Below are 16,157 nucleotides of genomic sequence, written 5' to 3'. Positions count from 1 at the left end.
CAGAGAAATTCAAATTAAAGCCACAATGAGATATCACCTCACACCTGTCACAATGGCTATCATGAATAAATCAACAAACAGCAAGTGCTGGTGAGGATGTGGAGAAGGAACCCTAGTACACTGCTAGTGGGAATGCAGATTGGTGCAATCACTATGGAAAACAGTATAGAGGTTCCTTAAGGAATTAAAAATGGAACTCCCATTAGACCCAGAGATCCCACTTCTGGGAATATATCCTAAATACCCTGAAACAACAATCAGAAAGGATATATGCACCCCTTTATTCATAGCAGCATTATTTACAATAGCTAAGATTTGGAAACAGCCCAAGTGCCCATCAGGAGATGAGTGGATAAAAAAGCTGAGGTACATCTACACAATGGAATACTAGGATGCTGTAAAAGAGAAGGGTCCCTTTGAGACAGTGTGGATGGACCTGTTAAGTGAAATATGATGATCAGAGAAAGAAATACAGCATGATCTCAATTATCTGTGGAATCTGATGAAAAATATTAATTGACCAACAAAATAAGACCCTAGGCATGAAGGCATGGAACAAACTGACATATCTTGGGGACGGTGGGAGGGGGCACGAGAAGAGATAGACCAAAGAACTTATATACTTATATTCATAGCCCATGGACACAAACAATAGTGTGATGAAAGCCTGGGGGGGGGCAGTGCTGGGTGAATGGGGGGCAGAAGGGGACAAGGGGATATCTGTAATAGTGTGAGCAATAAAAATATATATTTTAAAAAATAAATAAATACAAGTAATACATTATAATTAGTTTATTCTAGAATACAAGGATTAATGTTTGAAAAATCAATGGTATATGCATAAAAAGTATTTGATAAAATCCAAATGATATATAAAATAATCATGATCATGATAAACATATTAACCTCTTGGAAAGGTAAAAAGATGCTAAGGAAGGTAACTTCCTTAATCAAATTCAAGAACCTATATTAACAAATACTTTACTTAATGGTGGTATGTTGAAAGCTTTCACCTTGATTCGAGGAGCTAAAAAAAGATGTCTGCTTATATTCAACAGTTTACTGGAGGTAGTAGTCAGGACAAAAAGGCAAGAAAAATAAACTCAAGGCATAAGAATTAGAAAAAAAGAAATAAAATTGTCATTCTTCTGAGATGACTTATTATATACACAGAATATTCAAAAGACTTGAGAGATAAACTATCAAAATTAATAAGTGATTTCAACAAAGTGGCAAAATATAAGGTTAATATACAAAAATAAATATAGTATCAGAAAACATCAACTACCTAGGAAAAAAAAATTAACCAAAAATGTACAAGACAACTACAAGAGCATTGTGCACCAAAACCTTAATTGGCCTAAATATATGGTGGAATATTCTGTGTTCATGGATTTCAAAATGTAATATTCTAAAAGATATCAGGTCTCCCACATTGGTTTATAGATTCACTGCAACCTAAGACAAAAGTCCTAATATTTTTGTGTGCAAATTCACAGGATGATTCCAAAATTTGTACAGAAATGAAAAGGGGTCAATAGAGCAGTAGTAGCACTTTCTTGAAGAGAAAGAACAAAATTGGAACTTTTTATAAGACTAAATATCAAAACTTATTATAAAGTATATAGTAATTAATGATGTAAGGATAAACAATATAACAATAAGAAAAATTAAGAGAACCCACACACACAGTTACCTGAGTTTAAACAAAGCTTCTACTGCAATCCATTCTGAAAAGTATGGTCTGTATAACAAATGGTTTTAAGTCAATGAGATAACCAAATGTGTGTGTATGGGAGGGAGGGGATCTCGACCCCTTTCTCACACTACTCACAAAAAATTACTTCCAGATGAATCATAGACTTAAATTTTGAAAGTTAAGATCATAAAGTTTCTATAATATGATCTGGGAGTAGGCAAAGATTTCTTATATGTTAAAAACTTTTGTTTTTAATTTAAAACTAGAAATAGTCTGTTCATCAAAATGAACCATAAGAGAATAAAAAGTAAGCTTCAGAATTTAGAAGGGATATTTGCAAAGAAAAGAAGAGTAGTATTCAGAATATATAAAGAACTTCTACAAGTCAGTAAGAAAAAAGTGTACAACCTAACTGTAAAATACCCAAACACTTGATCATATCACAAATGTGGATATCTAAATGGCCAGGGAGCATATAAAAAGGTACTCAACATTATTAATTATGAGAAATTTTCAAATTAAAACAATAAGATACCATGACAAAACTTACTGGAATAGGGGGAAAAGTCATGAAAATATAAACTGTTGGTGAGGATAGGGCTAGTCTAAAATTCTCATATTCTGCTTACAGAGTTACAAATTAATATAATCACTTTGAAATAATGTTAGGCACTATCTACTAAACATAGGTAAAGACTATGATGCAGAAATTCTAAAATAAATGTGAATATACATATCAACATATATGTAAAAGAATGTTCATAGCATCTTTAATCATAATAGGTAATACTAGAAATAATTCAACAATAACTAATCTTTCAGTAGTAGAATAGAGTTTCGAAAGTGGTACATTCAAATAATGGATTACAAGTGGTATATTCAAAAGAGTGGAATTTATATAGCTGCATTCAACCACATAGATGAATCTCACAGACATAATATCATGTGAAAGAAGCGCACATACTGTACGGTTCCACTTATAGAAAGTTCAAAAATAGGCAAAACTAATCTATGATAAAGGAGGTATGAATACTACAGAGGCATGAGGAAGTCTTTGGGATGTTCATATGTTCTTTATCTTAATCCGACTGGTGGTTATGCCGGTGTTAACTATTTAGAGAGAAGGGAACAGAATGAGCAAAACTAATGATGTAAAAGGCAAGTGCTATAAAGAGTAAAAGTGTGCTCAACTTGGTTGGAATGTATGGAAGCCACAGGGGAGAAGTGGTGAGTATGTCTGTACAGCTTGCTACCTTTTCGTGGAGTTCATGAATAACAATTTAAGGAGGTTATTCTCATTTTTCTAGGGAACAAAAAATTATTAAAGGCCTTTTTTTTTAACAGGGTACATATAAAATCATAGTTATATTTAATAAGGAATAATTGATACAATGTGTAAATCTGGTTGAAGAGTATCCCAGAACTCTTGTCAATATTCTATAACCAGGTTTACACACTGTACGGTAAATTAAGATGTTAAGAAGTTAGAAGAATACCTTTCAAGTGTTATTTTAAAAAACTATAACAGTGTTCAGAGGTTATAAACTTTAGAAACTGGTTTAGCTCCAAAATAGAATACTAAAAATATTGTATGATCAGTATTTCTATGTTATAGTTGTTACTTACTTCGTCAAATTTAAAATCCTCTAAATCTATTTCTTCATATTCTTCTTCAGATTCTTCATTCTTAATAGCCTCTAGAGCTGTTGTCAGTTTCTTTCGGAAAAAAAAGCCCTTCCAAACCGCCTAAACAAAAATTTAAAGCATGTTATACAAGGTTATAGATCAAACTCCAAACCAGATTCTCTGTATTATCCCATTAGGAAGATAAAACATCTTAGACCTTAGTTTAATGGCTCAGTAATCTGTTTTTTGAACTTTATGTGACACTTAAAACTGCAAGATAAATTAAACAACTGCATGTGTCTAAAGTTTTGAATCTCAGGAGACTTTCCTTGTGGTCAGCAGAAAAGAATCTTTAAAACTCCCTCAACTGCACATGTAGGTCAACCAATCAATTATCTGATAATTCCTCCAGGACCCATTCTAAACTAAGAAGAAAGAGATACGAAGGAAAGCTAATTTTGCTAATTTTTAAATGATTATATATAAAATAAACTAACACATATTTAGGAAAATGCCACCATACATAAATGGCCATATTAGAGAAATAGTATCCTGGACCATAACAATTAACTAATTCTTCTTTAAAATAAACTAAGCACAAAAGTAATAGATCTAAAACCATTTAGATTCCTCAATAACCTTGGAGTAGGGTAAACTTCCCTAACTGTAACTCTAAGATCACTGCAGCTTTTTATTTAAAAATGAGTATCTTTATATACTGCTAGGAAGTATGATCCCAGATATATTCAGTATAAAGAACAAGGTAGACAGAGTGGGATGATTTTGTCTCTTCCTATTTGAAATATTTTTCACAGATAAATGCATGTTACCATTTATCTATGAAAGACTGTATATAAATATATAATAAATGTATTTAAATATATATTTAAATATATGTATAAATAGTATAAATATTATATGTTTAATAATTATGTGTAAATATATTTAAATATATCTGTATATATTCAAATATACATGTATGTGGTTTCTAATATTTAAAAAGTAATAGTTATAAAAATATTAACTTATAGAGGCAGAAAACAGGGTAGAAGTTACAGCAATAGAAGTCAGACTTCTGTGACTAACCTCACTTAGATTTGACTTTGGAACTGTGCACATACCTATGATAATTGTAAAACAAATATATATATGAAAAAATAAATTCCTAAAAAATATAAAGATATGTTTCATACTGCAGGTATAACCACACAGAAGTTATTTAAAGTGACTTTAAAATAGATTTATTTAATTATATCCCTAGTAATATATACTCAAAAGACACATTTAACTATCAAAGATTCCTTAAATATGTTTTCCGTAAGGTTAATGATAATGATATAATGATATCATTATTATATAATGATATCATTATTCTGAAAAATACATATATTGAGAAGTGGAATTTACAAACAGACAACAGATATACCATATATGACAGCAGAAGTCACTCACAAACTCAGCAGCAACCAGCCTAAGCAGCCAAACCACAGCCTCTACAACAATTAGCCAAGACTTGGTCAATGACTGATATTAAGAAATAATTAGCAGTTTTTAGGTTAGTAATATACTGCAGTTAAATTTAAACTAATAGATCTTATAGAAATTTATACTTATATATTTACAAAAGGAATGATAAGATCTGATTTTTTTCCCAAATAATCTAGTGATGAGGCAGGAGAGATGGGTTGGTTATATAAAAGAGTTGGTTATAGAAGATAGCAAGGTCAGGTACTGATATAGAGAAAAGAGGGTATAAAGGAAATTATTTAATCCAGGTGTTTAATGACAAAGATTCATTCACTGTGGCTCACAATGGATCCAGCCTAACTCATTAGGGAAAGAACATTTACAAAGCTCCAGACTATAATACATACATAGCATGTGTTTTTCTGGTGTGAGACATACAGATATCTTCTTCATGAATCTGCATCAGGAATTCAAGCCCCAGACATCTCTATTTAGTTTATGACAAATAATGTCATATGTAATAAATATGTAATAAGTAATATTTAGGTTCCTCTTATTTGTTTCTGTCAAGGTCTCAATTTTTCAAGTAATCCATCTATGATTGATTCATTTTTCTTTCACACATTCAAATCAATTTCCTGCCTGGACAGCTATATCTAGTCTAACTGTGCTATGACTTCTTATTATTCCAGTAATATGAAATTCTATGTTCTTTTTTATTTCCATTGCCCATTATACCTAGAATTCCATTCTCCTACATATTTACACTGAGCATTACATATTTCTCAAAGTGTATCTTACATACTTTGTTAGAATAGGCTAAATGCTATAATAAAAATACACAGTAGCTCAAAAAAAGTTATTTATTTCTTGACCATATAACAAACATCGAGAGAATATACAACACAATGGGGCGCCACTTTAACATAGAGTAATTCAAATATCCAGGCTTTGCAGACTACAATCTCAACAGATAGCTTCCAAATATACAAAAGACAGCTTCCCAAGATACCTCAAAGGCTGTCTTCATTTCAGCCAACAAGAAAGGGAAAAGAATATGTAGGAATGTCTGTGGGAGGTTTTATGGGCCAGGCATGGAATTGGTGGAAATATCTTTCACTCATGTTCTATTGACTGGAAAGGGGCCATACTACAGTGTAAGGGAAACTAGCTGTATGCTAGGAAGAAGAGGAGAAGGGGAGTTTTGGTAAGCAGAGAGTAGTCATCGCATCATTCATGAAATCTTCATTTTGCTCTCAAGCCCAGGATGTTTCTACTGTACCATGCTCTGCTCTCCAGGATGATTAGGCAGCCTAGAGTTTATATTTTAAGGTGAACAGTTTTCAAAACTAGATGATTGTACTCAAGAGAAAATAGAGTTGAGACGACTTTAGTGATTTTAAGTACCATGATGTACAGCAAAAGAGACATGTTCTAAGTTACAAAGAAAGGCTAAATTTTGCTTCCTTTTGTAAGCAAAAGAAGCTTGGACAATACACAACGAGGAAGAGTAGAGAATGCCTGGAGAATGGTAGGAACAGGGATCTGGGCTGGAGAGGGACACACAACCACCAGGCCGAGTAGGGGAGGAGGAAGATGCACTGAACCAAAGCCATGTCCCTTGGGGACAGGCATAATATCCGACTGTGGAATGAAAGTCCACAGGGCTGCTGGCAGCCAGGGAATCTAGATCTAAGACCAGAGCTGCTAAAGGCTGCACCCAGAAAGGTGGCCTGAAAAGTGGCCGGAGCAGCACGGTGCTGGCTGGAGAGAAACCAGAGGTTTCATGGTTGTTTTGCCTTTGCTTTTATTCACTAAATCCAGGTCATAGGACTTTTCAATTGCAAACACTCACCTGAGACTTTGGTGCAGGGAGAACAGCACAGATTTGCAGAGCCTAAGGAGAGGCTATGGAGGGAAGCAGAGCAAAGGAGACATGGCCAGGATCCTGCATTGGGACATTCATAACCTTACAAACCTAAGGGGATATTTTTCTCCTGAAAAGCCAGCCCCTCCCAGTAGCCTCAAGCTAGGTAATACAGCCTGCCACACCCTGCCTGCATTTTGAGCTACAAAGGAAACAAAGGATCTGAAGAGACTCAAAGAGCCCTCAGTGACTAGGTTGAAAGAGGGGCCTGTCCCCACTTTCTGGGAACCAGACTGATAAAAACTCCAGGTTGCCAGCCAGCCCCACTGGTCTCCATACACGGATCTCTGACCAACTAAGGCCAGAGTAATATTTTAGCCCACTTGCAGAGGAGTAGCTCTTGGTCAGGGAAGAAACACCTCATTCCCAGAAAGCCAAACAGCACCACCTCCACCCAAAGCCCTGTCATAAACAGATGCTTGAGTGATTAAGATTGACACTTGGCAGACAGGAAAAGCAGGCAGATTGGTCCTGCCTGCTTGCAGCCAAGGCCTGTGGAGACAGACACAAACAGAGGGGTGGTGGATCACTTGGATCTTCAATATGGTACTAAACACCAAAGACAGTGGTCAGCACCTAAGTACCTAACAGAAAGCCCATAATTGGCAGACGGAACAGAAGAGTGGGGTCCTAAACCAGCTCCCATGGGGCATTAAAACTCAGATGAAGCAAATGACACTTCACTTTTTTATCTTTTATTTAAAAATATTTTAATATTATTTTTCTTTATTCTATTTTTAATGTTATTTCATCTTATCTTATTTTTTCCTTTTTTGCACGTTTTTCTTCTTCACTTCTCCCCTTTTCATCCTGTTTTTTCTCCTCCTGTCCCTATTTTATTTTTTCTCTTTCCTTTCTTTTTACCCCTTGTTAAAAATTGATCTTCTTTATCTGATTTATTGATGTATTATTACTATTGTAGTCTCTGTTGGCATAGTCATATGTCTAATTTCCTCTGCCATACTCCTACTCCATGCCCCCTTCTCTTTTTTCTTTCTTCGCTAGACATTTTTTTCCTTTTCCTCTCCTCTCTTGCTCTTTTCTTCTCCTAATTTGTTAATTAGTTTTACATACTAAATTCAAGCCTATCTGCTATCTCCTCTACTCTCCATTTCAATCAATCAATCAATCAATATATATATTTTTTAATTTTATCTTCTTATCCACTCATTCTCTTTTTACCTCCTCTATACTAAACCTTATTCATCAAATTCCTTAACCCTATTTTCTGTATTTAAGCTCCACCTCTACAGATTCTACCCCCCTTTATCTGGTTGTTTTTTATTTGCACGTTTTGGTTTAATTGTTTGTTTTGTGGTGTTTTCTCCCCATATATTTTTTCCTTTTCCTTTTTCTTTTTTTCTATTTCCTTTTTTTCTTTCTTGATAACTTTTTGCTCTCTTTTCTCTCTCCTAATTCTCTTTTCTGGGGTTATAAGTGTCTTATGTGCATTCCTGCTCTGTTCCTTTTGTGTCGTGTCTTGTCGTGTTGTATTTTGTGCTGTTCAGTCAGCACCTCCACAACAGTTGGTACAGCATGGTAGAGAGTGAGCCACATAACCAGACACCCTGAGAGGAGACACTATCCAGGAATGGGACAATAACATTCAAGACGCAACTTCATCAAGAGAACCCAAATATCTCAAGTAGGGTGCATCCCTAGAACACCTAGCCTAGAAGACCTGAGAGACAGCACCGCTGGGTCCCACAAAACATCTACTAAATTCAAATTCAAAAAATCTGGATGGCATAGCAGTTTGATCTAATACATAGAAATAATGACAGAGGAGCAGCAAAAATGGGGAGACAAAGAAACAACACACATATAAAAGAAAAGGAGAGAACAGGGGAAGATGGCGGCTGGCAGGACGGAGCGGAGAGAAAGAAAATGAGTGAGTGAGGGTATGAAAGGAGAGTGTGTGGTTGTGCGTGAGGTGTGTGTGAGTGAGTGAGGGAAAGTTAAATCTCGCAGGAGCACCAGGGGCTGGCAGAAAGCCTCTCCTTGACAAGGAGAGACTACCACCGCTACGGGCACCCCTGGGACTGTGGGACCCCCGCACAGACAGAGCCCACGCCATCTTGAGCGGAGAACGGCCTTATATAGAAACTCATCAACACCACCAACAAGACAGGCCTTGGAACTGCCCTGTGACCCAGCACCCACTCCAGCCAATATCCTGCTACCTCAGCTGCAGACTCGCGGAACCTGGGACCTCCACCTCCAAAGACACAGCTTTCCGCAGCTGTAAATGCAACTCCCCCTCCCCAACAGCAGAACCCCTGGTTCCCGCCCACGCGCGCACGAACAAGTACTCCTGTGGTCTCATCCCCAGGACACTTCACTCCAGGTTTGCACCCGAGAGTGAGATTCTGTGCAGATGGGGGCCCGTGGCCCCGCAGTGGAAATTCCTTCTTCCTTCTTCCTGGAGTGTTGCCGACATTAACCCCAGCTGCGCACGCACTCGCGCTTTCTCAGCCCCAGGTCACTTTACTTCGGGTTTGCACCTGAGGTTGTGATTCTGCGCAGAGGGAGGCGCACTCAGTGGAAATTCCAAACTCCCCGATCCTGGAGGGTTGCCCACATTAACCCCAGCTGTGCATGCACTCGCGCATTCTCAGCCCCAGGTCACTTTGCTCAGGTTTTGCACCCAAGAGTGTGATTCTGTGCAGACATGGGCACGCGGCCCCTTAGTGGAAATTCTGAATTCCCTCTTCCTGGAGGGTTGCCCACATTAACCCCAGCTACTCAACTGTAGTGCCAGGACCCCTCGGAGTGCATCAGAGCTCTGCACCCAGAGAGCGCACCTCCACAGATACTAACACACTGAGCCCAACTAACCACAGGGTGCTAGGGGGAGCCACTGAGAGCTCTCCTTGGGTGCAATCTTGAACAAGCAGGGGGCGCACGCCCCTCCAGCAGTAGAAGCTTTGAATTCACTTAGCCTGGATACCAGCCCACAGGCACCTCAATTACCCGGCTACACTGCCAGGGCCCTTCAGAGCCCTTCAGTGTGCCTTACTGGCAAAAGTACCAAGGGTGCTCCTGTAAAACACCGCTGGGAGTAAGCGCCTATTCACCACAGGTGCAACAGAAAAAGCTGGGTCTGACCACCCACGACTGCAGAACTCTGGGCACCACAGCCACGCCTTTCCAAAGACCAGGTCCCCTGAGCGCCAACACCCCAACAGACGGTACCTTGGGGCCACTGTGAGTCCCTGCTGGGCATGCATGATTACAATTAAGGGTGCAAGACAGCAAAAATTGGGACACTCCCAACCACAGCTGCTGACTTCTAGACACCGCAGTTGTGCCTCTCAAGCTCTCAGGCCTACATCAAGAGAACCCAAATAACTCGAGTAGGAGCTACACTAGATTAACAAACACAGGAAAACTGAGATTAATCCAGTAGCACCATCCCCAAAAGAACCTGGGCAGCAAAGCAACTGGATCTACAATTAAAACATTACAGGAAAACATGGGTAGACAAAAAAGCAATCCCCAAAGGAAAGAAAAAGAGGAATCACCAGAAAAGGAGTTAAATGAATTCGAGGCTAGCAGCTTATTAGAGATAGAATTCAGAGTAATGGTTATAAGGATGTTTAAATGGCTGGAGGACAAATGCACACAACTCAATGACAAATACACACAACTCAATGAGAACTACAAGGAGCTAAATGAGAATGTCACCAACATGAAAAGAAACCGAGAGGAGATGAAGAACGACATAACTGTAATAAAAAACACAATGGAAGGCTTAAAAAGTAGACTAGAAGAGGCTGAGGACCGCATCAGTGAAGTAGAAGACAAGGTAAAAAAAAAAAAACACACAAACACAGCAGCAACTGGAAAGAAGACTTAAAAAGCAAGAGGAGAGCCTAAGGGAGCTTTGTGACAACACAAAACGAAATAACATTCGCTTAGTAGGTATACCAGAAGGAGAGGAAGAGAAGCAAGGAATGGAAAACCTGTTTGAAGAAATAATGACAGAAAACTTCCCTGATATTGGCAAGAAAAAAAACTATCCAAGTCCAAGAAGTACACAGAGTCCCAAACAAATTGAATCCCAAAAGACCGACACCAAGACACATCATAATTAAATTGACGAACACCTATGATAAAGCAAGAATCTTAAAGGCTGCCAGAGAGAGACAGAAAGTTACATACAAGGGATCTCCTATTAGAATAACAACTGATTTCTCAACAGAAACACACCAGGCCAGAAGGGAATGGAATGAAATATACAAAGTGATGCAAAACAAGGGACTGAATCCAAGAATACTATACCCAGCAAGGCTATCCGTCAAAATTGAAGGTGGAATCAGAAGCTTCACAGATAAAAAAGGGCTAAGAGAGTTCATCACTACCAAGCCAGCAATGCAAGAAATGCTAAAGGGACTGCTGTAAAAAGAAGAAAGAGAAAGGCAAGAAGAAAAACAAACACTAAGAAAAAATATGACAACAAACAGGTACTTATCAATAATAACATTAAACGTAAATGGATTAAATGCTCCAATCAAAAGACATAGGGTAGCTGAGTGGATAAGAAAACATGACCCATATATTTGCTATCTACAAGAGACCAACCTTAGAGCAAAGGATTCACACAGACTGAGAGTGAAGGGATGGAAAAACATTTTTCAGGCAAATGGAAATGAGAAAAAAGCTGGGGTTGCGATACTTATATCAGATAAAATAGACCTCAAAGTAAAGGCCATAATAAGAGATAAGGAAGGCCACTACATAATAATAAAGGGAGCAATTCAACAAGAAGATATAACTCTGGTAAACATATACACACCCAATGCAGGAGCGCCCAAATACATAAAAAATCTCCTGGAAGATATCAAGGGAGAGATCAAAATCAATACAATCATAGTAGGGGACTTTAATACACCACTGACATCAATGGATAAATCCTCTGGACAAAAAATCAGCAAAGAAACAGCAATTCTAAATGACACACTAGATCAGATGGACCTAATTGACATCTTCAGAGTATTTCACCCCAAAGCCAAGGAATATACGTTCTTCTCAGGGGCACATGGAACATTCTCAAAAATAGACCACATATTGGGTAACAAGCAAAGTCTCCCTAAATTCAAAAAGATTGAAATCATATCAAGCATTTTCTCAGATCACAATGGCATAATATTAGAAATATAATACAATAAAAACATTCCAAAAAATTCAAACACTTGGAAGCTGAATAGCATGCTACTAAACAATGATTGGGTTACCAATGAGATCAAAGAAGAAATTAAAAACATCCTGGAGACCAATGACAATAAAACCACAACATTGCAAATCCTATGGGACACAATGAAAGCAGTCCTGAGAGGGAAATGTATAGCTCTACAGGCCTACCTCAAAAAACAATAAAAAATGGTAATAAATAATCTAACTCAACAACTCAAAGAATTAGAAAGGGAGCAACAAGAAAAGCCCACAGTGAACAGAAGGAAGGAAATAATAAAGATCAGAGCAGAAATGAATGACATAGAGACCAAAAAAAAAAAATACAAAAGATCAACAAAACCAAGAGCTGGTTCTTTGAAAAGATAAACAAGATTGATGAACCTCTAGCCAGGCTCACCAAGAAGCAAAGAGAGAGGACCCAAATAAACAAAATCAGAAATGAAAGAGGTGAAATAACAACAGACCCTGACGAAATACAAAGGATTGTTACAAAATACTATGAACAACTCTATTCTAACAAACTAGACAACCTGGAGGAAATGGACACATTCCTAGAAAAACACAACCTTCCAAAACTTACTCAGGAAGAGTCTAAAAGTCTCAATAAGCTGATAAACATGGAAGAAATTGAAGCAGTCATCAAAAAGCTTCCAGCAAACAAAAGCCCTGGGCCAGACAGCTTCACAGGGGAGTTTTACCAAACATTCAAAGAAGACCTAACACTGATCCTCCTCAGACTACTCCAAAAAATTCAAGAGGAAGGAACACTTCCAAACTCTTTCTATGAAGCCAGCATTACCTTAATCCCAAAACCAGATACTAGTAAAGGCATTACAAAGAAAGAGAATTACAGGCCAATATCCCTGATGGGCATAGATGCTAAAATCCTCAACAAAATTCTAGCAAATCAGTTCCAGCATTACATTAGAAAGATCATACACCATGACCAAGTGGGATTTATTCCGGGGATGCAAGGATGGCACCATATCTGCAAATCAATAAACATGATACATCACATAAACAAATTGAGAGGCAAAAATCACATAATTGTATCAATTGATGTAGAAAGAGCATTTGACAAAATCTAACACCCTTTCTTGATAATAACTCTCAGCAAAGTGGGAATAGAGGGATCATATCTCAACATAATAAAAGCCTTATATGACAAACCTACAGCCAACATCATATTCAATGTGCAAAAACTAAAACCATTTCCCCTAATAATAAGAACAATACAGGGATACCCACTTCCCCCACTCCTGTTTGACATAGTACTGGAAGTGCTAGCCATAGCCATCAGACAAGAAGAAGAAATAAAAGGCATCCAAATTGTAAAAGCAGAAGTAAAACTGCCACTATTCGCAGATGACATGATATTATACCTTGAAAACCCTAAAGATTCTATCAAAAAACTACTAGATTTAATAAATGAATTTGGCAATGTAGCAGGATACACAATTAGCACCCAGAAATCTATTACTTTTTTTATATACCAATAATGAGCTCACAGAAAGAGAAACAACAAAAACACTCCCATTTACCATTGCACACACACACAAAAAATTAATATACCTAGGAATAAACTTAATTAAGGAGGTAAAAGACCTGTACTCGGAAAACTACAGTACATTGAAAAAAGAGATAGAGGAAGACATAAACAAATGGAAGAATAGACTGTGTTCATGGATTGGTAGAATCAACATCATTAAAATGTCCATACTACCCAAAGCAATCTATAGATTCAGTGCAATCCCCATTAAAATACCAAAGGCATATTTCACAGACCTAGAAAAAATTCTCCAAAAATTCATATGGAACAAAAAAAGACCCCGAATAGCTGCAGCAATCTTGAGAAAGAATAACAAAGTTAGAGGGATTCACAATACCAGATATCAAGCTGTATTACAAAACCATTGTTCTCACAACTGCCTGGTACTGGCACAAGAACAGACATATAGACCAATGGAACGAAACAGAGAACCCAGAAATCGACCCAAGCCATTATGCTCAATTAATATTTGACAAAGGAGCCAAGAACATACAATGGATTCAAGACATTCTCATTAATAAGTGGTATTGGGAAAACTGGACAGATACACGGAAAGAAAGAAAGAAAGAAAGAAAGAAAAGAAAGGAAGGAAGGAAGGAAGGAAGGAAGGAAGGAAGGAAGGAAGGAAGGAAGGAAGGAAGGAAGGAAGGAAGAAACTAGACCATCAACTTACACCATACACAAAATAAACTCAAAGTGGATAGAGGACTTAAATGTAAGACGAAAACCATAAAAATCCTAGAAGAACCCATAGGTATCAAAATATCAGACATATGTCATAGTGATATCTTTACCAAAACAGATCCTGGGACAATGGAAACTAAGGAGAAAATAAACAAATGGGACTAAATAATGGGAAAATATATTTGCCAATGTTATATCTGAGGAGGGTCTAATCTCTAAAATTCATAGGGAACTCATACAACTTAACAAAAGGAAGATAAACAATCCAATCAAAAAGGGGCAAAGTACTTAAATAGACACTTTTCAAAAGTGGACATACAGAAGGCCATGAGACATATGAAAATATGCTCAAAGTCACCAATCATCTGAGAGACACAAATCAAAACGACAATGAGATACCATCTCACACCTGTCGGAAAGGCTATCATCAACAAATGACAAGTGCTGACGAGGATGTAGAGAAAAAAGAATTCTCATGCACTACTGGTGGGAATGCAGATTGGTGCAGCCACTGTGGAAAACACTATGGAGTTTCCTCAAAAAATTTAAAATGGAACTCCCATTTGACCCAGTAATCCCACTTCTAGAAATATATCCCAAAAAATCAGAAACACCAATCAGAAAGAATATATGCACCCCTATGTTCATAGCAGCACAATTTACAATAACCAAGATTTTGAAATAGCCTAAGTGTCCATCAGCAAATGAGTGGATTAAAAAGCTGTGGTACATCTACACGATAGAATACTATACTGCTGTAAAAGAGAAAGAACTCTTATCATTTGCAACAGCATTGATGGACCTGGAGAGCATTATGCTAAGTGATATAAGCCAGATGGAGAAAGGAAAATATCACAAAATCTCACTCATTTGTGGAATATAATGAACAACGTAAACTGATGAACAACCCGCAGCCCACATGTCACATTGATACCATTGTAATTAGTTAGGAAAGGAGCAAAGGAGGAAGCCAGACATTATAAGCCTGTTGTTTGGGCAGCTTCAACAGGAAGCTGTAAATTTGCACTCCCCAGGAAACCTCTGTCCTATTCCATGCAAACCACTTGGGGAAGGGATGCAACAAAGGAATATAGACACGTGCCCAGTAAAGCTGGTGTGATGTAGGGAAGGTACTTGTCTGTCAGTCACACCTGGAAGCAAAGATCATTGGCCAGAGTGAGCATGGCCATTGCAAATAGGTGAAAATTTGGGAATATATAATCTCCTAAACAAAGGAGTCTACTCTTGTGTTCTTAGTTTGTTGTTGGCTTCTTTGCACTTGCCTGTGTTTCCACCATAGCCATGTGAACCTGCAGAGCCCACATGCAATGGACTGATGGACTGCAGCAGGGAACACAAACTATGCTAGCCTGATGCTGTATTGGACTGTACAGATATGGAAAGGAAACTCTGGACACTATGATTTTAGCCCTACTAAAGTCCCGGCTATACTTGTACTCTAACTGAGCAAAGGGAAATAGGACTTTGAAAACTCAGTGGATTTAATTCCATGAAAATAAAGCTTTCTACTTTATGCATCCCCCAGTGTGAGTCTCTTAAAAATTGTTTTTCTCAGAATATTCCAAGAAATCCACCCCCACTAGAAACCAGAGAGATGAGGACCTCTCCCACCCATTAACAACATCAATAACAAATAAATCCAGTACTAGAAAATCACTGAGATTTGAGATTGCCTGCTATCTATAATAATAAAAGCGTAATATGCTAGTTAGACTGGACAGCTGAATGACCTTCCGGACGTCGTTCTGGACATCCTTCTGGACAAAGCTGTGGTGGCAGGGGCCAAGAGAGAGGCAGTTAGAGGCGATCAGGCAGGCAGGCAGAGTGATTAGGGGCGATCAGACAGACAGGTGAATGGTTAGGGGCGATCAGGCAGGCAGGCAGAGTGGTTAGGGGTGATCAGGCAGGCAGGCGAGTGGTTAGGGGCAATCAGGCAGGCAGGCAGAGGGTTTAGGGGTGATGAGGCAGTCAGGTGAGCAGTTAGGGGT

The 16,157-nt window shown here is 38.0% G+C and overlaps 1 protein-coding gene across 1 annotated transcript in view; it reads right to left on the bottom strand.

Annotated features, from left to right (window-relative positions):
* The window catches only part of LRRIQ1 (leucine rich repeats and IQ motif containing 1), a gene marked incomplete at its 3' end in the record, with an annotated part of 219,205 nt that overhangs the window by 93,593 nt on the left and 109,455 nt on the right, over nucleotides 1–16,157 (bottom strand). Inside the window, exon 18 of the mRNA XM_079775698.1 lies at nucleotides 3,326–3,445. Coding sequence (XP_079631824.1) covers nucleotides 3,326–3,445 — 120 coding nt within the window. The remainder of the gene's footprint in view (nucleotides 1–3,325; nucleotides 3,446–16,157) is intronic.

This window comes from Cnephaeus nilssonii (genome assembly GCF_951640355.1).
Source record: "Cnephaeus nilssonii genome assembly, chromosome: 6".
In the NCBI taxonomy this organism is placed as follows: Eukaryota; Metazoa; Chordata; class Mammalia; order Chiroptera; family Vespertilionidae; genus Cnephaeus; species Cnephaeus nilssonii.
This window is presented reverse-complemented; position numbering and strand designations above follow the sequence as displayed.